Source organism: Paroedura picta, chromosome 8 (genome assembly GCF_049243985.1).
Source record: "Paroedura picta isolate Pp20150507F chromosome 8, Ppicta_v3.0, whole genome shotgun sequence".
NCBI lineage: Eukaryota > Metazoa > Chordata > Lepidosauria > Squamata > Gekkonidae > Paroedura > Paroedura picta.
This window is the reverse complement of record NC_135376.1, coordinates 53,173,160-53,199,426: the sequence shown is the minus strand read 5'-3', so window position 1 is coordinate 53,199,426 and position 26,267 is coordinate 53,173,160. Positions and strand designations below refer to the sequence as shown.

The 26,267-nt window shown below is 40.0% G+C and overlaps 1 protein-coding gene across 28 annotated transcripts in view; it reads left to right on the top strand.

The window, feature by feature from the left end:
* Positions 1-26,267, top strand: part of ABLIM1 (actin binding LIM protein 1) — a 233,755-nt gene extending 207,488 nt beyond the window's left edge. For 10 of the 28 annotated variants that reach the window (XM_077349856.1, XM_077349853.1, XM_077349850.1 and 7 more), the window contains 6 exons: positions 2,382-2,528; positions 3,730-3,824; positions 3,925-4,021; positions 8,942-9,006; positions 10,485-10,545; positions 11,035-12,498. In XM_077349856.1, the coding sequence (XP_077205971.1) occupies positions 2,382-2,528; positions 3,730-3,824; positions 3,925-4,021; positions 8,942-9,006; positions 10,485-10,545; positions 11,035-11,072 (503 nt within the window). In that variant the 3' untranslated portion in view covers positions 11,073-12,498. Of the gene's footprint in view, positions 1-2,381; positions 2,529-3,729; positions 3,825-3,924; positions 4,022-8,941; positions 9,007-10,484; positions 10,546-11,034; positions 12,533-17,674; positions 17,756-19,534 lie in introns of those variants that run through there. The other 18 variants (XM_077349842.1, XM_077349851.1, XM_077349847.1 and 15 more) reach the window with 8 other exon arrangements.

The following is a 26,267-nucleotide window of genomic DNA, read 5'->3' as shown; positions in this document are numbered from 1 at the left end:
TCATGCTAAGTAGCATATTTATTGCTGTTGTAACTGCTGGATGGAATGTGATTTCACACATTTCCTTGGACCTATGTTGGGTTTTGCTTGCAAAATGGCACATCTTCCCATCCATGATGCATATGGTATTCTGTGAACATTTTATAATTTAAGATTAACTTTTTAGAGATTGTTCATGCTCCCGCTGTACATAGTTCTATACACCTGGAAAATAACCCATTCACATTCCCTGTGATGTCCAGTACTCTGCCATCCCATAATTTTTCCACACACCCCCCCCCACATGTCACTTTTCCTTCACTTATGCTGGAGGTAAATCTGTAAATAAATTGGTGATGCTGTCCATTTCTCTATTAAATTTCAAAAGAATGTCACAGGATTATCATACTGAAGGAGATGTATTATATGAATTACAGTTGAGGCACACTTTGGACAATGATGTCCAAAGGCCTGGAGAATTTCATGTCTCATTAATTTTAGATGAAATATGAAACATTTGCAGTCTGAAATATTAATGTGTTTCTATGAAAGTGGGAGATAAATGCCTGCATTTTCCTCTTCTTTTCTGATACGCAATCTCCATTATCCTATGTATACATGCCTCCAAATTAGCCTCCATATTTTTGACATGTTAGAGGATATTTTGAGGTCCTGTAAACCAAAACAAAAATTGGCTTGGAAATGCTCACATTTTTGTAATTTCAAACCTCTTTTGTATGCTTCATGGGAAAAGGCCTAATGATTTGCCATTAAGATTTGTAAGGGTGAAGTCGCAGTACCATTTCGCATATGTCAAACATTGTCCCAAGGGGATTTTTCATTATGGTTTTCTGATAGTGAAAGTTTCACAACTGGGGTACAGAAACATACATCTTGTTTATGATGATTGTTATTATGATTCACTTTAAGTGTCTTTTCAGTACAAATCAAATATTATACTATTCAAATGTGAAAAGCCATCACGGCTGATCTAAATCTTAGGCACCCTTTAAATCATACTTCAAGGCATTTTCTACCTTAGATCAGTTCTTAAATTCATAGTTGTTGAAACAAACTTTAAGGATGCTTGAAGAGTTCTGTAAGAACAATACATGAAGTTTATTTAGTGCTGTTAGCTAATTGCTGATTTGAACTGAAGAGTAGGTAATTATTTAGTGTAATTGGATAATAGATTCAGTGATTAATGAAAAATGGCATCCTGTTACAAATTCAATTCCATCTGCAATTTTATAGGAATGTTGTAGAATGCAATTGCATAGAACCAGTAGATCACGAAGTAATTATTCCTAGTTTCTTGCCTTACATGAAAAACAGATGGCCTATTTAGATCTACTAAAGATCTACTAGAGCCTCTTGTGGTGCAGAGTGGTAAGGCAGCAGACATGCAGCCTGAAAGCTCTGCCCATGATGCTGGGAGTTCGATCCCAGCAGCCGGCTCAAGGTTGACTCAGCCTTCCATCCTTCCAAGGTCGGTAAAATGAGTACCCAGCTTGCTGGAGGGTAAAACAGTAATGAATGGGGAAGGCACTGGCAAACCACCCCATATTGAGTCTGCCATGAAAACGCTAGAGGGTGTAACCCCAAGGGTCAGATATGACCCGGTGCTTGCACAGGGGATACCTTTACCTTTTAAAAGGCTATTACCAATTATCATTTTAATACTGTCCACCTATATCTGTGTAAATCTCTTTCTGACTATTCTCAATCTGCAAACAGACAAAACATTTGAGCTGTAGGGCTGCTCTGGAAATATACTGTTGTTGAAACAAAGAATTTTATCTCCTGGGCCAAGCTAACAGAAACCCAGTTCTGCAAGAAATTGACTGTACCAAGGTCTGACTTGCTTGTGGTTATGTTGATATAAATCCAGCTTCCTTCTCTAAAGTAACTGCAGCATTTTAATTGTTTTAAAAATAAGGTAAAATATTACTATAATTGAATAATCAATAAACATACATATAGTGCTATTTAAAAGGTCAACAGCCTAGTTGAAGTATGAGAAAAAGGAAGAACTTGATGAATGAACCATCCATTGAATAATAGTATTTATGTCTGCGTTTACATTGCAGAGGTGGATGGAAGCCAGGCTCTTCCCTTAGGAGAAAATATCAGTATAACTATTTTTAATATTACATTTATACCTAGCAGGAAGCCTAATATTTTGATTTGGAAATGGGGTTGGGGGCTTAAATTATGACCCAAGGTATTGAAGGGGAAAGTTTTATCTCTTGTTGAATGACAGCATGAGGAAGAAAGCGTGTATATAGTGCTAACTTTATGAATTGTAGTTGAACTTGATTTAGAAATGAACCATAGCACTGATGTAGACTATGAAATAGGAACTTAATCTGATAAGTCAAGTTCCCCTGATTGCCATCTAGATGCAGCTGCTTTGGCAGCCCAGAACAAGTCCTCTGATGATATCATCAAGTCCTCCACGTTCCCAGCAGCCCACGCTCCAGCACCCAACGAGATTCCAAAGATTGAGACAGAATACTGGCCAGGTCCTCCCTCACTTGCGGCTGTAGGTATGGAATAACAAATGATGTGAGCAAAACAAAAAACAACACCCTCACATTGCTTATTAAAGCTTGAAAATAATTGATACAAGGACAAAGAACTTGTCCATTCTTGCTCCTTTATTACTCTTAAGAGTGCTGTACTAAGTAGATGTTTAATGGCAAGATGTTAAATTCTAGCGTTCATAAAGTTGAAACATGAGATTTTCAATCACCAAAGTCTTCATTCTAGAGGCATGCATGGCCCAATTTCTCTTATAAACTCCTCTCAGAAGCCACACACATCACCTTAAACTTCTGAGAATTCACAAAGAAGTGGGGATGATATAATTTTTTTAATATAAAGAAGATATTGTTAAAAAATTTGTCTTCAAAATGTATTTCTCCCCCACACACACCATCAATACTTCTGGAATTCAGGAGGATTTAAGTAGGGATTCTGTGGTTGTATGGAATATCTTCTGAGGGGAAAAATGAGAAAAATCTGGGTTTCCATACATTCATGTCTCCCTAGATCATGGCCATGAATATTGTGAGGACTGCATCAATAGAATTTGGACTTTACAAAAAGAATATGTTCAGATCAAGTAGTTGATTATTCTAACCTTGCCAACTTCATTAAATGTTGACAACCTCATTCCTTGAATACTGCAGTGAAGCCTGACTTCTTTCAGTTTTTGGTTCTTGTTTTTCTGTTCTGGTTGTTTGTTGTTTTGCCATTTCACTATATCATGTAAGGAAACAACATTATAGAAAATGATATTTCTAGGGTTCTTGCTGAGATAAACCTATCATAAATAACTAAGTGGTTAAGTCGGTTCAGTTTTTATTCTAAGCTATTTATATCATCTTCTGTGTTGTACTTCTTTTGATCATATACAGGATTTTGTTTAAGCCCAATGCGTGTATCATGCTATATTCATCAAAAGTAAACTGAATTAAATCATTATTTCACACTATTTCACACTAAAGTTTAATTAATGTGATTCTGAAATTGGTGCCACATAGGTGTTAACAGTGCGATCCTAAACAGTTGTGTTCTTCTAAATGAGGGGTGATCAAACTGTGGCTCTCCAGATGTCCATGGACTACAATTCCCATGAGCCCTTCCAGCACTGGCAGGGAGTAGCAAGTAGTCTTAAGGCTGTAATTGTACTAGTTGGCAATCCTCATGTTCCTTTTTCAAGAGGCTTCTTTTGTGCTATGGAAGTAGGTTCTGACATGAGACGCAGATCAACCGGCAGAGATGAAGATCTTGAGGAACTTCAGAGGCGTCGGCAACTACAGGAAGAACAACTGATGAAGGTAGCTAGTATTTTGATGTAAATCCGCATATGTATCAATGTGAACGATACATGATTTATTTTCCATAAGCTTACATATGGTTTTCCATTGCAATATACAGCTCAACTCAGGTCTGGGCCAATTGATATTAAAAGAAGAGATGGAAAAAGAAAGGTTATCACTTTCCACCAGTCGTCATGAATCACCAGTTAATTCAGGTAAGTGTCAAGGTTGCAAAATGTCCATGGATGATGTGTGGGAAATAATTATTTGAGCTGCTTAAAATAAAGGCAAGTTTTTGTCTAGTTGACTTGTTGTTCAATTGCTGGCAGTAGAAAGCATGTAGTGCAAATGATGTTACCAGGAATCATGTACAGCAGTTTTCCCATCATCTTACCAACTCTATGATTCTGTATGATTCTTCCAACTCTATGATTCTGTGATTCTGTGAAAGGTTCAAACCAGTCCAAGCCTAGGAGACTGGCTGTTTCCTGACTGTGCACACCACCCTATCAGTATTCAAGAGATGGCCACAGGCTCAAAAGGACCGGTGCACAAATTGGACACTTTACAGTTATACAAATTATAATTTCATCTCTAGCTTTTTTTTTTCTTCAGTAAATTCTCAGAATCTCTTAAGCAAACCTGGAGAATGCTGGAGAGAATTTTGTTTGCTAAACAAACCAAATGAGGATGTGGTTGTGTAGTAAATGAATATTATAATGTGCACATGATGACTGTATTTGTAAGATTCCCAGTCTGTGGAGCAGGAGTTCCTCCAATCTTTGTGAGCCTGTGGGCATCTTTTGAATTCTGACTTGTCCACAGTCAGAAAATAGCCATTGGTAGTGGTAGAACAACACTCTCATGCAGAAGTAGCCCAAGAGTAATGGACAAGAGGGGTAATTTTTAAAATACATTGGGAAAGAGGCATGAGATAATAAAACCTGTCATGGCAGCTGCCACCAAAACAACATTATTTTAATCTGCACAGCTAGTCAGATCTCTAGTAACCAGTCAGAAGCTCTGCTGATAAGGAGCCTTTCTAAAGCCCCCACCCACTTTCTAAAATCACTCCAGGAGAGATGCCATCAGATGTCATGGCACCCACAGGAACCATATTGGGAATCGCTGTTGTGGACTGTGTGAGTGCACAGGTGAAGAAACTGCAGCTATAAGCACATTTTTCTGGGTATAAAGTTTCATGAGTCAGAATTCACTTTCAGACACTGATTGTGCTAGAAATGTTATTTTCTGTTGCAGTTTTCAGAGCTCACAGGATTACTTGTTGAAATATATGAATCATAGAGTTGGAAGGGGCCATACAGGCCATCTAGCCCAACCCCCTGCTCAACGCAGGATCAGCCCAAAGCATCCTAAAGCATCAAAAAAAGTGTGTATCCAACCTGTACTTGAAGACTGCCAGTGAATAAAGTCAATTTTATTGTACACATCTGGTAACACTGGATTTCTCTTAGATTTAGCTGAAAACATTTATGTGAATATCCCGCCTGGATGCAATGTTTTGTTGTATGCAATTTTTATAGGAATATCAGCATAAAGCCTAATGTCTACTGCAGATTACACCCTAAAACCCTAAAAAAATAATCTCTTTTGGGAGAAAAATAAATTTAGAAAATCCTATTGAGTTGCAGATTGTATAACAAACAACTGAATTGGATTATTGCTTATATGTATATATTAAGTAACATCTAAAACATGGATTACTGGTCTTAGCAATATTGGTACTTCTGAAAGGCCAGTAGTTATGTCATTAAGTCATTATTAGAAAGCGACATATACCTTGTTGATATTTATGCTTCTCATAGCCTTTTAGCCTTTCCCACATTGGGAGAGGAAGTAAGAATTGCCTTGGGGAACAGGGCAGCACATTCCAAAGTGCTGGATCATAGAAAAAGAATGTCTGTCTCCACAGGCAGGTCCTTACGGGCAAAAGAGGCAGTGTTAAAATTACTGCTTAAATGTTTATTTACAGAGAAATCTCTGCTGGTGTGTGCCTCTCTCTCATGCTGCATTTATCTAATTGTAATGTATGTCCTTGGTGCCCTTTCCAGAGCTCTAAATGTATGTTGTGTCTGCAGTGCACTCAGTGTGAGGTTCATGACAACAATAGTAACTGAATTTTTGACTTAAAAAGTGTGTTCAAGTTTTCCACAGCAGTGGTAACACAAATACAGGAAACAGAACGGGAAGTACCACAAAGATTGTGTTCAGCTGCATTCACAAGCCTCTTTTGTGAACTTTGCTCCCAGTTGCAGAGGCTCTGTATGGACTATAGATATCAGCCATAGTGGTTCAGCATTCCAGACACTTTTAAATCCTTCACTTTGAAAGCTCTTTAAGCTTTATGTCAGTGGCTAAAAATTCTGGATGACAATTCATGAGACTGGCAATGACTCCTGCTAAAGCCGCACAGACACACAAATACAGCGATAAACACAAACTGGCTCACAAACTAAATTTTGTCAAGAATTTTAGCCACTTTGTGGTTTGCAAAGCAATGTTTGCTAACTGAAGAGTCATAATGAACGTCACAAATTTTAATGCAGTTTGTAGTGGTTTGTGAAGAGCTTTGAACCATTTAAATCCCTGCCTTTTGCTCCCAGGCACTCAGCCATTTGGTTAAAATGCTCAGGGCCATTTAAGCCACTGCTTTCTGCTCCCCCCAAAAAAGGTTGCGGAGCAGAAAGTAGGAGTTTAAATGGCTCTGAAACTAATACAAATCATTTCAGTTCATGAACCATTGTATTGTGGTTTAACCGCGAATCGTGGACCAAATCACAAAAATGTGATTCATACCTATCTCCACACAAATATGACTCGTCATTCTCTTCCTTATGTATATATTTGTATATTTGTGAGGAAGATATTTTCTATGTAAAATTCCTTTTTACCCTGTGCCATTGTATTAAATATTTGCCACTGAGGACAGGTTTCATATATTTGATGAAACTTTGGGTCACAATAAATTTAGTGAGAGATACAAGACTCCTTTTGGGTATTGTAACAAACATGACAGCTCCTTTGTGATTAGTTTTTAGTTCTGCACATTGTGCAGAATATGCATAATTTAATCTACATGAATGATACAAATACATGGTGGTTAGCCACCATGCCTTGCAAGTGCTTATGCAAATGGCAAACATGTATTTATTTACTTCATTTATAATCTGCCTTTGTCTCCAGTGGGGACAGAGCAGCTTACATTTTTCTCTTCCACTCTTACAACAATCCTGTGAGGTAGGTTAAGTGAAGAATAAATGGCCCAAGGTCACCCAGCAAGATTCTGTGACAGACTGGGGATTAGACCCTGAGTTTCAGTCTAACACTCTAACTTCTATACCATAAGGGCTCTCAATTTTCAAGTATTACCCACTACATATTGTGAAATGTGACCTTAAAGTGTTTTAAACTAAAGATCTTTCAATAACCAAAAATCAATTTATTTATTATTTATTTATTTTTGTATTTTAATTTATATTGAGTTTGAAACTCAACCCCTGTGGTTGGGCAGAAGGGACAGGATCAGGAAGCGTACCTCCCCAGCCTGGATGGGATGCAACTGACACCTGTGCCAGCCACCAGGAACTTGGGGGTGATTTTTGATGTCTCCCTATCAATGGAGGCTCAGATCACAAAAGTCGTTCAAACAGTGTTTTTCCATCTGCTCAGCTACTAGCACCCTACCTGTCTTCAGAACATTTAGCCACAGTGATCCATGCAATGGTCACTTCAGATTAGACTTCTGTAACTTGCTCTACACAGGCCTGCCCTTGTCTTTGATCTGGAAATTATAGCTGGTGCAAAATGCAGTTGTGAGGGTCCTCACCAGGTCATTCTTGGAGGGCCCATATCCAGCAGGTAAATATCAGGATCAGTCCCTGCTCTCTGCCATGCTTGAGTTCCAGTGAACCTGAGAGACTCCATCTTGGTGTGCTGTGTCTTTGCTAAAACGTTCCCATGTAACCAGAATGCTCATACCTGTAGTTTTCCTTTGATTTCCCCCCCTTCTTTGATCTCTGCATTTTCACACTGCATAGTCTCCCTGCTGTGAAACATTGTTGCCGGTGTTCCTGTAAACATCTTATCTGCTAGCCCAGGGCACCGGCCTGACCAAGGCTGTGCTAACTTCAACACCTTGGCAGGAAGCCTGGGATGGCACCTGGGTGAGAGGGTAGCCCCCTCCCTTGGGAACGCTTGGGTTTTGGTGGGAGAATTGTATTGATAACTGCCTGCTCTTCTGATATCGAACAGTCTTGACTTTGAATGTTAGAGTGTTCAGATCTACTTCCAATTAAAGCTTTCTTTCTATAGAAGTTTGTTTGTGAGTTTTGTCTGCGCTTGACAGTAATGCTGCAACTGCACTGGTTACCACTTTGGTTCTGAAACAGGTTCAAGGCATTGGTTTTGACCTTCAAAGCTATGCACAGCTTAGGCCCTACCTATCTGAGGGACCACTTATCTGACAATGCCCCCCTGCAGGACTCTTCGTTCTCCTGGTATGAATTTGCTGGTTGTCCCAGGCCCCAACCTGGTGGAATGAGCTCCCAGCAGAGCTGAGGGCCCTGGAAGAATTCCACAGTACCTGTAAGATGGATCTTTTCCTCCAGGCATTTGATTGAGGCTGGGACAGGGAATTGGAGTTGCCTCTGCGGATCCCACTCCACTTTCTTAGACCATGCTCCTGGCTCCCAGCATTTTTGTATACCACCATAGGCACAGGGGCTGACCGATGCTGAGTATTAAGGGTTTTTTGAGGAGGCCAGACACTCAGATCATGACATGAACTGTCTGCTTGTTGTACGGGGGATTAGGGGCTTTTATGTTGTAATTTTGCTGTTTTATTGTAAACCGCCACAAGATGCTACTCCCGTGAGTGCTGGCTGGTAGGTAAATAAATAGATAAATAAATAAAGTGTCTATTATTATAAGCCAGGGGATAAGTTCTTTTTCCTTTGTTGTATTACTACTTAAAACCGTCCCATTATTCTTGCTGTAATTTTAACATGCTGTTTAGCAACAACCTCAGATTTTTAGATGCCTCCTTAGATGTTTCAGTTTTGATCTTACCTTGTGTTCAGTAGCATAATAGAAGTTTCTTTCTTCTTCCAATTCAGCCTCACATGCTACTGCCTCTAAAACATCTTCCCTCCCTGGCTATGGAAGAAATGGACTTCATCGGGTAAGCAGCCAGCTACTCTCAGAAAGCAAATGGTGTGTGTGTGTGTGTATGTGTGTGAGTGTGAGAGAGTGTGCATATGAGAAGAAAATGCCTCTCCAAAGACCTACTTGACCTGCTATTTATTTCTTTATGGATTCCACTGGATCTCCACATAGGATTGCCTGAAAATTAGGACGACGATACATGTACCTGATCTATGACCGTAATAAAGAGTCATGTACCTGAAACCTTCCCTTTGTCCTATACAACAGTGCACAAGTTTAGGAAAAGCTATAAATAGGGTGCCAGTTCCTGGTTGAGAAAGAACCTGGAGATTTTGGGGGCAGAACCTGAGGAGAGAAAGGTTTGGGGAGGGGAGGGATTTAAATGGAGTATAATGTCCTGGAGTCCACCTTCCAGAACAGCCATTTTCTCCAGGTGAACTGACCTCTGTCACCTAAGAACAGTTATAATAGTGGGAGAGTGCCAGCCACCACCTGGAGGTTGGCAGCCCTAGCCATAAAGCCTCATTCAGATTTGTCAGTGATGGCAGGGGAGAATATCTTTCAATTTAAAGAGTACTTGCAACCAGCCTTTTCTTTTATGCCTTTGGATTCTTTCCCTTTAATGAGTAAATAATTATTTCTGCCAAGCTTATGGTTGAGGCCAGTGAACATACTGAGAAAACATCTGATCCGTGCCTCCCTCATCCTTCCTTGCCCTATGGGGATAGTAACCACCTACTTTTAATCATTATACAATTTTAATGTTTTACCATTGCTTCTAATGATAATTATACATCTTGGGGTTTTTATGTGATTGTTGCTAAGCTATTGTTGTAAACCATCCTGAGGCAATTAGTCATAAGGAAGCAGTACAGAAGTCAATGAGTGAATGAGTGAATGAATGAATGAATGAATGAATGAATGAATGAATGAATGAATGAATGAATGAAAGCTAGCTAGCTAGCTAGCTAGCCCTTCTATTAAAGCAGTTTCAGCCTTGTTTATGCTGTGTTTAGGGACTTAAAGCTTCCATGAACTTCAGTCAGTGGAAACTCTGGTGGGAATAGAAGCCATAAAGTTGATGTTTAGCTTTCACTTCCATTTGCTCAGGGATGGTCCGAGAGGATTTCCCCCCATTCCTGACAAGCTTCCATCTCTGCAACACACATGCAATCTCACTTCCTTGTTGTAAATGTTTTAATAATAAATTAGTTGACAATTTGACAACTTTTATTGGAGAAACTTGTATTCTGACTCTCAGCCATTCCTGTACTTGTGTATTTTGGGGTGGAGGTGGGGGGCCTCATTTCCCTTTCATGTCTTGATTAAATCATATGCCTGTTGTTTGGGGAACACCCCACAATACCACATAATCTTTCTGAGTTCCCCTAGCCAAGGTCTTCCTTGCTTGTCTACTGCTGCCAGTTTCCTCAGCTATGTGGTGCTGCAACTAACAGTGTGGTTAACACATCTATCCATTTTTTCTTGTTATAGCCAGTGTCTACAGACTTTGGTCAGTATAACAGTTATGGAGATGTGAGCAGCGCTGCTCGAGGTAAGGATTTCTATCTCTGTGCTATTTTGGATTATCCTTTTGCTTGCTTGGGTTCTTATATTCTGTTCTTCCAGTAATATTTGACAGCTGAAAAGATTAATTCATCATCCTTCCTCACTGGTAAATCAGATTATTTTATACATCAAGACCTTCAGTAAAGACAGCGTAATATAAATGAGAACTGTATATTTATTTTTAAATATTGGTTATCAATTTATAAAAACGATAAAGATATAACAACACACAAAGCAGATGCAAAGAGTGTCAGTGTATTTTCCCTGGTCCTCACATTTTTCTTCTGTTGCTGCTATGGCTGTGGTTCCTCTTGCAGAGTATGCTGGCAAGGGTGAATTTGGAACAGTCTGAACAGTTTATTGCTTATGAAACTTGGGTGTGTTAGCCTACCAGAAAGGACTTGGGAATAGAATCCATATTGTTCATCATCCTGCTTCCTGATGAGTTTTTCCCCTCCCCCATGTTGTTTTTCAGATTTCCAGGTACAGTACGGATTTTCTTCTATCAAGTAACGGAGAATTTAAGCAATTCCATCAAAAATCCAGCCACTGTGTTACTCATCTGAATTCCTGCTACAGGGAAGAGTTTATTAATAAATTTATCTCCTGTTTAACTCCTAATAAGTGGCACAAACTTGTATTGCCATGGAAAGGGCACAACTAGTACAATGCTTTGTACAAATCAGTTGTGACTTAGTTGGTAAACTTTCCTAAAGACTTAACAGAGAAAAATGCTGTATCAATTTCCTCTTAGCATCTGAGGGTAGGAGTTCCCTCAGTTTCTCTGGTTCCAACCCAATGAAAGATCCAAACATATCCCTCGTGTTTTGAAAATGCATTCCCCCTTGTACTTCCCACATATGAGCCTCTGACTCCCCCCCTTTTTGTATGTGTGTGCTAGCCAATAAGAGATGTGTCTTCCTAGCAGTCCTAACTCTAATTGCTTGAGCTGGCAGAAGTTAATCACAGTACGATATGAATATTTCTGTTTAAAATGTTAATCGGAAGACAATTATGAGTCTGTTACTTGTTACGCTATTTGACAAGGAAAGCATTTATAGGTCCTAATTAGAGTAGCAGGCGTTTACCATTTTATTTATCATTTGAGCAGGTAAAGCATCTTAGCAGGAAAAAAAAATTGCGGTGGAGCTATGCACAGTGAATGTTTACAGCCATCTTCAGCAAAAACACGTTTTGTTTTTTTTTAAACAAAGAATAAAAAATGAATCTCAGCACACAGTGTAGCTAGAAAGAATAGACAGGCCTGAAACGACAATCCATTTCTGAAGGTTAGTATTGCCCATAGTTCTGGGCCCTGGCATGTGAGACTCTGATGCAGGAAATGCCTATTGCCTTCATGCCTTGCTTGTAAACTTCCCAGAAGCAGTGTAGCTGGCTGTGGTTGGAAACAGGCTGCTGTACTAGATGGACACTGCCTCACAGCTTGCTAGTAAATTTTATTGGGATTGGTTTGGTAGACTCCAAGAAAAACCGATTACCCCTCCCCCGCCATGAAGCCTATAAATAGGCTTGTTAAGTTATTATTATTATATTGTTATTACTGTTATCTGTTACCATATGTTAATTGTATCTCTTCCTGTTTTCTGTAAACTGCCCTGAGCCCTCGGGGAGGGCGGTATATAAATATAATAATAAATAATAAAATAGGGGACAATCTGAGGTTTGAAGGGTTCTCTGAGTCATTTCAGTAACGTGTTGCATAGCAGATTTTAATACTATTCTATTGGCTGATGGAAAGGTCTAAATATTGGGGGCGTTTGAGGGGAAAAATCATGTCTATATTCCCTAGGAATGACTTTACCCTGTCTATGTGCATGTTTGCGTGTGTATGTGTGCATGTAACCTGTGTGTCTGATGTCTACCTGTATCCAATACAGTCCCTCCCGGATGATCATGTCCCTGGAATGCGAATGGACAGAGGAGTATCTATGCCTAACATGTTGGAACCAAAGGCAAGTGAAAGCATTATTCATTTTCCTTCAAGACAGGGATCTGAAATTATGTCAGCTTATCATTACAAGACTGTGTATATATGTGTACTTTTGCTTTTTAAAAAGTCATTGTTCCTTATGTATCTTGCTCTATATGGTGGTTGTACCTCCTTTGTCTTTGTCATACTGAAGACCAGAACTGCCAACACATCTTGTAGGTGTGATGATAGTGCACATTGTGACCTTGTTATTTAAAATATTTACACCTAGCCACTTAGTGGTCAATCTTTCTGAGCAGCTCCAAGCAATCTGACAGTCAGAGTCACAATTCTGGTCATTGCATAATGCCTTACCTGTCACATCCAGTGGCAATATGGCAGCAGCATCAGTTATAGAGCATGAGGATCATTCTGTTACCAAATAACAAAAAGGCAATTGAAGTGGGGGTGGAGATGTTGAAAAGAGAGGTCATCAGCTAGTAGAGGAAACACTCAGAGTAATCAGAGCACATGGGGAGGAGCTCCTCTTGGTTTACATTGGGATGGTTCCAGCGACCCACATGCCAAGTGAGGAGCCTTGCTCCTGTAGAGAAACGTTCACTGCTACCTGAAGAAAATCTATGGAGCCAGCTCACTGAGTGTACAAGAAAATAAGGCAGTGCAAATCACATGGGAATGGAAATATTCACCATTATCTAATAATGTTCAGCAACAGTGCAATAGAAGGTTGTGCCTCAGGATCATCTTATCCAATTGCTTAAAAAGTGATCAATAATCTCTACTCCTATACTGCAATAATATGTGAAGGCGAAAGGGGTTATGGATGCTGTGCAATTAGTCTTTCTAAACAGCGATCCATTTTGTCATAGGTGACAACACTGGCCATACATTTTGCACTGTAAGAGCATCATTTGCATCCTATTTATGTTTTTTTATATACCCTTGTATGTTCCCAGAACAAGAGATCTTGAGAAATCATGCCTTATCTAACTTACTCTGTCCAGAAGAAACCCCAATTAAAGGGGGAATGAGACATTACTAAAGGCAACAGCTCTGCATCTTTTCCTTCCTTCCTTTCCATAATATCTGTTAGATGCAAAATGCTTGACTGTGTCACTGTGTTGAAAGTCTCCCCTATGTCTCACTGCTTGGTAGACCCACAAGGTTCTAAGGACAGTGCTGTCACCTGCAACTGAGATTGCTAGGAGAATACTGGAAGGGGGTGAGATACCAAGCATTGGCTTCTGGCATATGTGGGTTTCTCTGAATCCAGAGTGTGCTCACCCTTTTAAAAATTTAACTAGTGTCTTAGCTTATCTGAATTTTGCCAATAAAATATATAGATCTCATTAAAAATACACACAAAAATCTGCTCCTCAGCTGATGTGTTAAATCATATTATGATAACAAACTCTGAACTAAAAACTATAGGCCTGAATTTCTTTGACATAAAGACTGTTCTTTAAAAATATGGGAAATGAATAATTTCAGATCCCTGCCACGTTTTGGACTCAACCAAAGTATTTTTTTAAGTACCTGGAACAATTTTAGAGGGTAAATTAATAAAACAGAGATATGTAATCATAACAAAACTACTAACCAAGTCTTGTTCATCTTGGCTTTTTTGTTATAAAACAATGTTTTAATTATATGTTGCACTGTAAATCGTAAAGGCATGTAATTAAAGTTATATATTACAATGACTTGTATAACTGTGATATTGTCATATTATAACTTCTTTTCCAAACTGTATATAAGTCTATATTATTTCAATCATTGATTACAATAAACTAAATGGTGTGTGTTTATTGATGGCTGGATCCTCTTTATAGTGCCTCTGAAACACTTACTTGGTTAGCAGATAAGGTAACAATTAGCATACACTCAATTGATTTGCAGACCCTTTATAATGGTTTTCTAAAATTTTATAGAAGACAACTTGGGGAAGACTGCGGCCTACTTGTTAACGTTATAGTCAAAACAGGGAATCTTAGCCAATGCCACAGCTTGAATCTGCAGGCCATTGAATAGTTATCTATTAGCTTAGTTATCTAATGTACAATGAATTAAGAATGCAGTGAAAAGTAATCACATTCGCTAGAAAAATATTTGAAATGAAGTGATTTGGGTTGGAAACAAATTTTTGACAAGTGATTTTTCTTTGGTATTTGTAATTTTTAAAACCAGAATGATTCTTATAGCTGGAATGTTTTTCTTTTATAATATTAAGTTATCAATGATTCTTTTATCTTGTTAATGCCAAATGTTTTTATGTACCTTGTAATTTGACTACTGGTCTAGTACCGTAATAATAAAGACTTGACTAGTAATGTTAAGAACATGAACACACATGAATCTGCCTTATTGATCCTTTAAAATCAGTATTGTCTACTTACACAGGCAGCAGGTCTCCTGGGTCTCAGGCAGAGGTCATTCACATCACCTACTGTCTAGTCCTTTTTACTGGAGACGCCTGGGGTGCTCTACCACTAAGCCATAGTGCCTCCCCAAAGAGAAAGACATAGGCTCAGTATTTTGGGGTATCCTATGAGGGCTCAAGAACTGCAGCTGGCCCTCCATGTGTGAACATATGATAATAAATGTACAGTTGATCCATCTTCCAAGGCACAGGAAAAAATAGAAATGCTATGGATGCCCAGATGTCGCTGGTCTATTCAATTCAGCACTTCTAGGCTGTAAACAAGAGCCTCTTGTGGTGCAGAGTGGTAAGGCAGCAGTCTGAAAGCTCTGCCCATGAGGCTGGGAGTTCGATCCCAGCAGCCGGCTCAAGGTTGACTCAACCTTCCATCCTTCCGAGGTCGGTAAAATGAGTACCCAGCTTGCTGGGGGGTAAACGATAATGACTGGGGAAGGAACTGGCAAACCACCCCGTATTGAGTCTGCCATGAAAACGCTAGAGGGCGTCACCCCAAGGGTCAGACATGACTTGGTGCTTGCACAGGGGATACCTTTTTAGGCTGTAAACAATAGTCTTCAGAAGGTAATCAGCATAAAGGGATGTAAGTCAAAACAGATGAACAGATAAAAAGCCACACGTAGCCCACTGAACTACTGGATATACTCCACATTGGATTTTGAAAATTAAAATAATATTACAACAGCAGAGCTGTTTTTAAAAGATTTATTTTGAGTGTACAACATTTGAAATGTGATTAAGTAATGAAAGCATTCAATTCCCTTCTACAGATCACTCAATTTAATTATTTCATTCTGTCAGTAGGTAAAACATAACTTGAGGAGAGCGTAGATAAGGAAATTATCTTGAGTAAACTTATAGCAGCAGAAAAAAAGAATGTTTTAACTGGAAATTGTTAATCCACTGATGGAAGATTGTTGGATATTAGAATAATGTTTGAAATTCATTATTTTATTATCTGCACATTTTAAAGAAAAGCACAAGTAAGGGAAAAATGCCAATCTCTCTGTACAGTTGGGGATTCCATTTTTAAAATGTGATCTCCTAAATCTAAAGCAAGAGCCTCTTGTGGCGCAGAGTGGTAAGGCAGCCGCCTGAAAGCTTTGCCCATGAGGCTGGGAGTTCAATCCCAGCAGCCGGCTCAAGGTTGACTCAGCCTTCCATCCTTCCGAGGTCGGTAAAATGAGTACCCAGCATGCTGGGGGGTAAACGGTAATGACTGGGGAAGGCACTGGCAAACCACCCCATATTGAGTCTGCCATGAAAACGCTAGAGGGCGTCACCCCAAGGGTCAGACATGACTCGGTGCTTGCACAGGGGATACCTTTACCTTTAAATCTAAAGCACCACATTAATCTGTTACTCTTTGTGTTGTGGGATATAGTTTTGCTTTTTACAATAGGTTTAAAACTGTAATTGGGTAAAAAAAATATCCAATATTCTGTTTACAAGCATATCTATTCCTTTTTCAGTGCATCATATTTCAGATAGATTCTGTGTTTCTGTAAAATCACCCTATTTTACCACATAAGATACACCAACACCCATTAATGCCTCCATTGTACCGTAAATGTTGTCATTTCAGTGCTTCTTTTCACAGTCAGCATTGTGGATTGGTTTTTTTTATCAATACAGGGTACTTATACAGCTGCAATTGTGCATGTATACACATCTGAGTAATTCTGTTGTGGAGGGAAAGCAGGAAGGCAATCTTGATATTTCTCAGTAGGGTTTTGAAGACTTGAGCAAGATCAGAAGACCCCCCCCCAAAAAAAAAGTACAAACTTTTTTAGAATTTAAAGGAAACCTTTTAGTTCAATGTGTTTGCTGAGGAATCTTTGCATATTAAAGAGGATTCTGGGATATGTCTTAGGGTGCATAGTCAGTACATCCAGCATGCTGCCCAGGCCTATTAGGCCTCACTATGATATAACCCCTCAGAAATTGAGAGTGCACTCTAACACACATCCAGTTCTCTTGTGTCAACTGAAGGTGAGTGTTGGCCAAGCAGTATTTAAAAGTAATGTGTCCACCAACATCTAATACGTTCTGGAATAACTCCTGGTTTCCCCAAAACATAAGTATAAGGGAATTAGAAGAAATTAGTGAGGTATATAAGAGAGGGAATTTCTTACAGATGGCTGCGGTTGATGAGTTTAGTCATACCTAACAATTCAACTTGAAGTTTATTTTTTCAATACCCTGATCAATTATGTGGGGCAGGAGAATAGTTTTAAAATGGAAGTGATGAGATCTGTCCTAATTAATTTCAGATTATTCCTTTAATAAAATACTTGTTATCATGTGAAGAATGAATGAGCTCAGTCACAACAGAATGACATACAGAATCCAGTAATTCTTCTCTTTGTACAGGAGTTGTTTTAAGCAGTTGATGAAATACTGGAAGATTTAGGGTTGCCAAACTCCAGGTGGGTCCTGGGGATCACCCCAAAGTACACCTGATCTCTGAATAAGAGATCAGTTCCCCTGGACAAAATGGCTTCTTTGGAAGTTGGACTCTGTGGAATTCTAGCCCACTGTGGCTCCACCCTTAAATCTCTAGGAATTTTCCAGCCCAGATATAGCAACCTATTAGTGAAGTTTCAGATATTTAAAGGAACCTTTTAGTGACCTTGCAGCTGTCGACCATTTTGTGCTTGGGGACTGAATTGCCTTTGGGTGCCACAATACACATTAAAATAAATGCTTTCTCTATATTATGAACAGATTTTTCCATATGAAATGCTCATGGTGACCAACAGAGGACGAAGTAAAATTCTAAGAGAAGTGGACAGAACCCGATTAGAGGTAAGAGGACCTTTGCTGTGGTAGTTACTTCTTTTAGAAGATCTGTCAGAAGCACGTTTTATAGAAGAGAATGGTTCACAGGCTGGCACAAAATATATGATGGATTCATTTAAATTTAATGTTTTACTAAAGCAATCTTTTAGTGGGCTTAGTATGTTTACAGTAATGCATAAAATGACATTCTACAATCAAGCATTGTGTATTTTAATGTTAGGCATTAAAAATCTGTATACAAGAAGCAACATTTATTGAACTAGAAGACACAGCAATTGTAGCTAAAATTCTCAGTTGAAGGTGGATCTACTAAGAAGATTTTAAAACAAATATAAAATTGGCCCTAAAATAGCCAGCAATGACTAGTTGGATATACTTTGGCTATGAAGAAGTCCTTTTAAAAGAAAACTCTTTACACAACATGATTGCCCAAATCTCATCTTCAGCACAGAAGCCATGTGCCACGTTAGTCTGTTACAGCAAACTTAAAAAGAAGTATGGTGACACCTTAACATTTCAGCATCTTATGGAATGAGCTGTGACTAACAAAAGCTCATACTGGAATAAATTTTATTCATCTTTAAGCTGCCACTGGACTTCTTTCTGAAGTGTACTAGCAGTGAAGTTTGCAGCCAGAACAAGCCAAATGTGTGGGTTTGGATTTTTTTTAATTATGAATGCTTTTGGCTCTTAAAATATCTTTATTGCCTGGCTTAAATTTCCTGCCATCTGGACAAACTAGAAAAAAGGTTGGTCAAATTATGAAGCTGCTTTATGCTGAGTTAGACAATTTGTCTATTCATTCCATTTTTGTCTCTTCCAACTGCCAGCGCTCTAAGGCTTTCCATCCTGCTACCTTTTAACTTGGATGCTGGTAATTGATGCTGAGACTTTCTGTGTACAGGACATGTGCTTGATCACTAAGTTATGAGTTCCCTAGTTTTTGTTTTCCCTTGCTGATATTTAAGCAAATTGTTTGGGCCTCTTCCTGAACCCCCAGCTTCATGACTTTCAATGGCACAGCTCTTCAGTTCTGTAATGCAGATACTTTGTGTTACAATATAAAAAGTAATTTGATCAAATGACTTCTCGTAAAGAGGTACACTCAGTATGCCTCACAGACACCCCTCCCTGTGTCCGATTCAGAGTCTGAGTTTGTTTGTGTATGGGAAGGGGCTGTGGTCAGGAGTGGAAAATCTGCTTTTTCATGCAAAACATCTGAGGTTCAATTCGTGGCATCTCTAATTAAAAATAATAAGTTGGTGGTGATGTTGTGATACCTCTCTACCTGTGAGACTCTTCCAGGAAGGGTAAACAGTGCCAGCCTAAACAGACAAATTATCTGACTCTCTATAAGGCAACTTCATGTGTATTCAAGATGTTCTGAAACCCTTGGGCACCTGTGAACTGTGCACCCTTGTTACTGTTTCATCAGCCAGTGTGGTGTACTGCTCAAGAGTGGCGGCCTTTAATCTGGAGAATCGGGTTTGATTCCCCACTCTTCCACATGCAGCCAGCTGGATGCCCTTGGGCCAATCACAGTTCTCTTAGAATTCTCTCAGCCTCACATATCTCAGAGGGTGTCTGTTGTGGAGAGAGGAAGGGAAGGTGATTGTCTGCCGCTTTGAGACTCCTTTGGGTAGTGAAAAGCGGGGTATAAAAACCAACTCTTCTTCTTCATCATCCATCCTGTTCTCCATTGCTATAGTAACTTAGCCTGCTAACTAAGATTATGATATTGTATCTTTGAACTCTTTGCTTCCCCTTGTCCTGTCTTCCTTTCAGCGTCACTTAGCACCCGAGGTTTTTCAAGAAATATTTGGCATGACGATACAAGAATTTGACAAGTTACCTCTGTGGAGACGGAATGACATGAAGAAGAAAGCCAAACTCTTCTGAATCACTCTGTCCCTTTTTGAGAGGAAAAAAAAAGCAAATCACATATAGGATGATGTATTATTACCTTAAGTCCAAACACTTGTTGGAGAGTAACCACTCAAGGGGCAAAGAAAAGAAAAAGGGAAGATCTGAGAGAGGCATCTATATACAACTTGTGATTCTGCAAAGGCCTGTCCACTTTGTCAGAGAGCCGTGGCATGAAAATGTCTGTGTCCAAGATCCCAGCAGTGGTTTTCATGCATTATAAAGTTTTTACACATGTATTCCCGATATGGAGCTGCTCTGCCCTCCCTATTTTCCATTCTTTTCAAAGGTCAAGGGGACTATATTGATAGAGCCAGGAAGTGCCCATAGGACACCAAGCCACAATGATGTAGTCAGGGTCTTGCCAAGGGAGGAATGAATGAATATATTCAGTAACTAAGGAAGGAATCCTGTGTAATATATTTATCCTTTGGGCATGGCCATTACAGTCCATTGGCATTGTTCTCAAACTGCCTATTATTTCTGCTCATCAGCAAAACAGGCCAATGATGCAGTTCCACTTTGCTGCTTTGCTGCACACCAGCCTAATTCTTTGAGGACAAACTGCCAGCTTGCACTTACACGTATCTGCTAGGAATCTCAATAGCAAATTGCTGTGGTTGTTGATAGGCCTTCCCGCTTCCATTTCCTGACACCCCCCTTAATTAATACAGTTCCTGCTTTAAGCCAATTGTTTGATGTTAACAAGAGTAGCAAACAAAAAGGGGTTGGTTTGTCGTGGGGAGAAAGAAAGGTTCTCTGTTCGAACATAACGTGAAACCATGGAGGAAGCGGTCAGCACACAATTATTGGATCCTGGCCTGTCTCATCGAATTCTGGACTGTGTTGTCACTCCTTCCTCTACTTCCCTACCACAGACCCAGCTTATGGCAAAGTTTCAGCACATCCAGCAGCTTGCTTCTATTTGCTGTTGGCAACATAAAGGTGGCAAAGATTCTCTTGAGAAGCTTTGGCTGCTCACAAATCAGCAATCTGCTATCAGGTCCTCAGAGGCTTGCATGAGGAGCTGGAAGCCCTTTCCTCTGATGGAGAAAAAACCCTTAGGAAAATATCTAATTTCTGTAACCACTCACACACAGCAACAACCAAATAAACCCATTCATGTTGCCTGTTGCCCCACTCCTCCACATGCAGCCACCTGGGTGACTTTGGGCCAGTCACTGTTCTCTCAGAGCTTTCCCAGTCCCACCTACCTCACAGGGAGCTTGTTGTGAGGAGAGAAAGGGAGGCCATTTTGAGACTGCTTTGGGTAGTGAAAAGCAGGGTATAAAAACCAACTCTTCTCCTCCTGTCTGTATTCCCTTTATACAGAACACTTGTAGCAAATACTGTTTCCCTCCCACCACCATTTTTGATTCTCATGCCCTGGCAGGTTTTTGACTCCACACAAACACTTTCTACCTGTCAATCACAAATACTTCTATAGACACAGGGCATAACGCCTGGAAGAACCCATATGCTCTGTAGCAGTTTCCACTTATGCAATAAACACATAAGTGAATAGTATTGCATGCCCTTTCCTGAACAGAGAAAGCAATAATAGCGGTGAATATTAACTTAGATAAGTTGGATATAAAGGGAAAGGGGGACTTAGCTGCAGAAAACACAGGAGTAGCAATTTAGCTTTCCCTTCATCCAGCTCCCTCCGCCCCCTCCAATTCTATTGTCTCATTGTCATGAATGACAATAGGGTACTTGAATAAATCATTTTGTGTATGGAGCACAGGCAATCGAGACAGCCAGGGTTATGTTGGCATTGCTTTTTCCCTTAAGACGAATGGAAGGAGCTTGTTGCATTGCTTTGCTTTAAGAGTGGAAGTGGGGTGGGGAGAGGAGAGTTTGTTGCAAGCTAGTCTTGATACCAAGGATGAGAGGCTTGGCCCAGTGAGAACCAGCTAAAGGCAAGATGAGTTTCACTTCCGAGAGACTCTTGCCAGATGATTCCGTCAGGGACCTGGAACCTCAGCTAGAAAACAAATCAGGATACTGCAGTTGTGTGTGTGAAGTGGCGTCATGTTGCAGCTAGCATGAGGCAACTCCATAGGGTTTTCAAGGCAGGTGATATAGTGGAAGTGGTTTTCCCTTGCTTTCCTCTGCAAAATGTTCCTTGATGGTCTCCCATCTTACTAAGCTTCCGAGATCTGATTAGACTAGACTATATGAGACTATTCCACATCCCACACTGCATTTGTACATATCACAAAACCATAATTAATACAAACCGTGATTCATGCCCTGGCTTGAGGTACCCTTGGTAGCCATGGTTAGTGTGATGAAACAGGCTCAGACAATCAGTCTAATTAAACCATGGTTTCACATTACATCTGACCCAAGGTAGGGATTCAACAATATTTTAATGGTAAGCCATAGTAACAAAAACAAGCATAGATCTCCTAAAGATGCTACTTCTGCAGTGTGGATATCACGATGGCATGGCCCTGTCAGTCACTGCCCTAGACATTTTTATACAGAAGCTTTGTGTATGGTCAGTCCATGTTGCCAGTGGGGGTGGGAAGTGACTCTCTCACCCTGCCTGCAAACATTGTGCTGCTTTACGAAGATTAGAAGATCTGGATGGGACTGAGCCATGGTCCATACAGCAAAAAGACATTTAAATCAGGATTCAGTTTGCTGCTGGTACAGGCAGAGTCAGCTCCACTTTTGGTATACATCGGTTGGCCAACTCTACTGGTATTGTGAACAGAACTGTTTCTAATAGAAAATTGCATTTAGGCTATTTGATGGAGGAGATGCTACACAACATGGCACTTCCTACTGTGCTCTGCTGCTAAGGGGGACGGATCAAACCACTGTCTTGTATGCACTGACAACACAGTATAATATATCAAGTTAAACTACGTTTGATTGGGTTTTATTCCCATAGGCAGTTACTGGCCCATTCTTTTAAAAGAAAGAGGACTTCATTTTTACCTTCTTTTAATGCTACAGCGCTGCAGCACAGTTGTCTTCTGCTTTTCCTTAGTGACTGGTTTGACTGGCAAATAGTAGAAAGAATGCACCAAGACAGTCCTTGAATTAAACTGAGTTCACTGATACATGAGTGGCTTCCTACCACATATTTTGTTAAGTTATCTGCACCTAGCAGAAATCTTTGAAGGGCTGTCTGGGCTCTCTTCAGCTCAGACACCAATATCTTGCTTTTTGCAGGATTCTGAACTGCTTCTTGCTAACTAGGGTCCACTGTGGTGTTCATCTTTTAATTCTGAGGTATGATGGAACTGTTTAAGATATGGAACATTAAGATTTCGTATTGACACTACCCAGCAGGGAGCAGAATGTTTTGTTCTCTTCCTCTGAAAATAAGAACTGAGCATAGCCATTTTCCATAAGGTAACTTGCTTTATACACACTCGGTCAGCTGGCTGATGATTCCATTCAGCTTAACAGACCCCTCCTTGGTGAGCTCTCACCCTTGGAGAGCATGATTGTTTATTTACTAAGAGGCTTTTACCCCACATCAGGCACTATAGAATATCTGGTAGAATACAAGGCAAAGTGGAGAATCTAGCCAAGGAATTATGATAATCTTGCTCTGTTTCCACACCACAAAGGGAAGTGGTAAAATTCTGTCTACCACTTGGCAACATGATACAGAAAACTGGTTTCCTGTGTGGGTGAATGTTTAAGTTATCTGTTGGGAAATGGTCATCTGTGTTCACCCTTTATCAGTTGCCTTGCGTCCTGCTTAAAATAGATTGCAGCCCCATTAAGAAGCATAGAGTTTAAAAATTCAGTACCGATTTGTATTTGCTTCCTGATTACAATAATTCTTTAAGTCATGATATTGTGTTGAATTGTTTATCCAAGTTAGCTGTGTTTACAGTCTAGAGGTCATCCTGGTTTACAGTAAGCCACCCTGAACACTGGAGGAATGGGTAATTTCTATTGGAAGACAAGTTACTGGATGGAAAGTAAAGGAATACATGCACTGCCTGCCTGAAGCCTTCTTCCTGCACATGCTGTTGCTGCAACAGTCACCGGCACTGTCTCCCCATGTGATTTGCTTCTTTCCTTGCTTCGTGTGCTGCAAACTTTGGACAGGCATTTCTACTGGAGCAAGAGTAAGCCCGATAGCAAGCTGACAAATCAGCCAACTATTTCCAAGCCCTTAGCCTAAAGCCAGTTCTGGGTGCTTTCCCTCTTGCCTTTTTCTTTCAGGATATTCTTATATCTTGAAACTATTGAAGGACCTCTGTCTCCCATGCTTTGAACAGACTCCCTTCAGCTAAGCAGTTATGAAATATGAAATGGTGTGTTACTATTTGAAAATATCATATATATAGGGTTCTACCATGTGGGGAGCTGATTGCCATCAAGTATTATTATAGCCTTCCATTCTTTCACACCATTGTTGACTTGGAATCATCCAGGTTTAACTCCTCTTTTAACTATGTGTACTCCCCCACCTCAGTTAGTTGACTTAGGACAATCCAGGTATATCTTTCCTTCTCACTGTACCTCTCCCCCCCCCACACACACACACACCACTACAGTTTATCCTTTTCAGGTTCAGTGCTGAGATGGTTGTGAAGAATGTTGAGCCTTCCCTAGCTAATAGAAATGACTAGCCAAGGCACTTTGATAAAATGTTACAAAGAAATTTGTGGGCCTGTCTCATTCAGCACTTACCCATAAACCCACCCCCATGCACTGTGGACCCACTCCAAATTGTCCCATCCAAGGCTACTATTTAGCAATAAAAATGCTCTGAAGATTGGGTCACAGACCTACAAGTATCTTGTCTACTTTGACCTTGCATGTTTGGTAACTATAGACCCTTTTCCTCATTGAAGACCCAAAAGAACCCTTTGGTACTGTAGTCACTTTCTCCATGACCAATTCCTAAACTGTAATTTTGGCAAACAGTGCTGTTCAAAGGTGAACAACTGCAATATCTGGAATGCAGTCAATCACCCAGGGAAGACTCTAGTGGACTTCTGGTGTGTCTTTCAACACTGCCCTTGGCTAATTTCTGAACTCTGTTGTGGTGGCTAGCTATGTGAAATGAAAATATTACAGTACTCCTTGAGAGAGACTACTAATGGTGCTTCTCTAATGGGACAGTGTTTCCTGTCCCATCTTTCTCACATTTTGACCCAAACTACAGCCTAAAATAAAGAAGTGGACATTCTAGTTAGTATTCTCTTTACTATTTTGAGTGTGCCATTTTCTTCCCAACAGAAACTTCATCCCAAGGGGGAAATAAACAGGTGTTGCTTTTCCTGGTATGAAGATGCCATAAGGAGAAGCAGTACAAATTCAGCTCGTGACTGAAATGCAGTTGTTAAAGGCACAGAATCCCTGCAAAGAAACTGGGGGCTATCCTTGATGTCTGCCTTTGAAAAATGGTCATAGTTTGACCCCAAACACTGAACCAACACGCAGTAAAACAATTTCCCATTCAGGTTGTTTTTGAGAACTCTTTCCTTGTACAAAATGTTTTCTGTCATGGACCGTTTATGCACTGGAGGTTTCATGCCAGGCTGCAGGCTGGAGTTTTAGTCATGGCAGGTTGCCCCACCTCTTCCTGCACCGACATGGGGGAACATTTGGCCCGGTTCACCTCATCCGCCCTCGATTTGCGCTCCTGCACAGGAGCTGGGGCAGTGAAGTTTCCAGTGCATAATCGGTTATGGAGAAACAATTAAGTTTATTACATCTTTAAAATGTTTACCCATTATCAACCCCACATGCGTGGGGTTGGTAACACAGCATGAGCTCAATCATTATTTTTGGTAGGTTAAGTACATACCTATTAATTTCAAGAGGGGCTTTGGCAACTGACTTTAGTAAGCAGCAAAGTACAGTACTGACAATTGATAGCAAAACTGGTTTTTAAGGAGACAGATTTCACCCACGTACTTATTTCTTCAAAGAGGAACGTGTATCATCTTGCCTAATCTGTTTTTCCAAACTAATCTACAGCTAGTTGAATCAAATGACACAGTCCGGGCCTGATATTAAATCCCCTGGAATTTGATGGGAAAGTGTCAGGCTGCTTCTCAGCTGTCAAAAGCAGAGGAGAGCCTTTATCAAGTATTATTTATCCCCATAAGAGCAAACATTTTGCATTGTTAATGACACCATTTGGTCCAAAATAGTCCAAGTTGCTGACAACCCTTGTAATGAGGGAGCCTTACCACTGTTTTGTAGGAAGATAACTTGAATGAGATATATTTTTTGTTTCCCTTTGATAGGTTTTTAACTGTCGGGTTTTGAATTTTATGTCTCCTCTCTCCTCATACCCACCCCTTTTGCTGACCAACCTGTTTCCAGAAATGCAATACAGTAGCCTTTTTCAGATTGTTTCTGTGTGGTTTTTATTTCCTTTCCCTTTGTCATGGGACAGCTATGACCTGGAGCCTTGGTTAAAAAAATCTCACCAATGCCTGTCTGTACATTTAAGTCTGCTTCTCTGGAAAAGGGATTGTTGGCCATCATTGCTGTTCATCTCTACTTTTATGGTGCAAATGTCACCCAACCATCTCAATGCCACTATAATCTAAATCACTGTTGTACTCAAACCAAGTAAGTGAATAAAGTTTTGAACTTT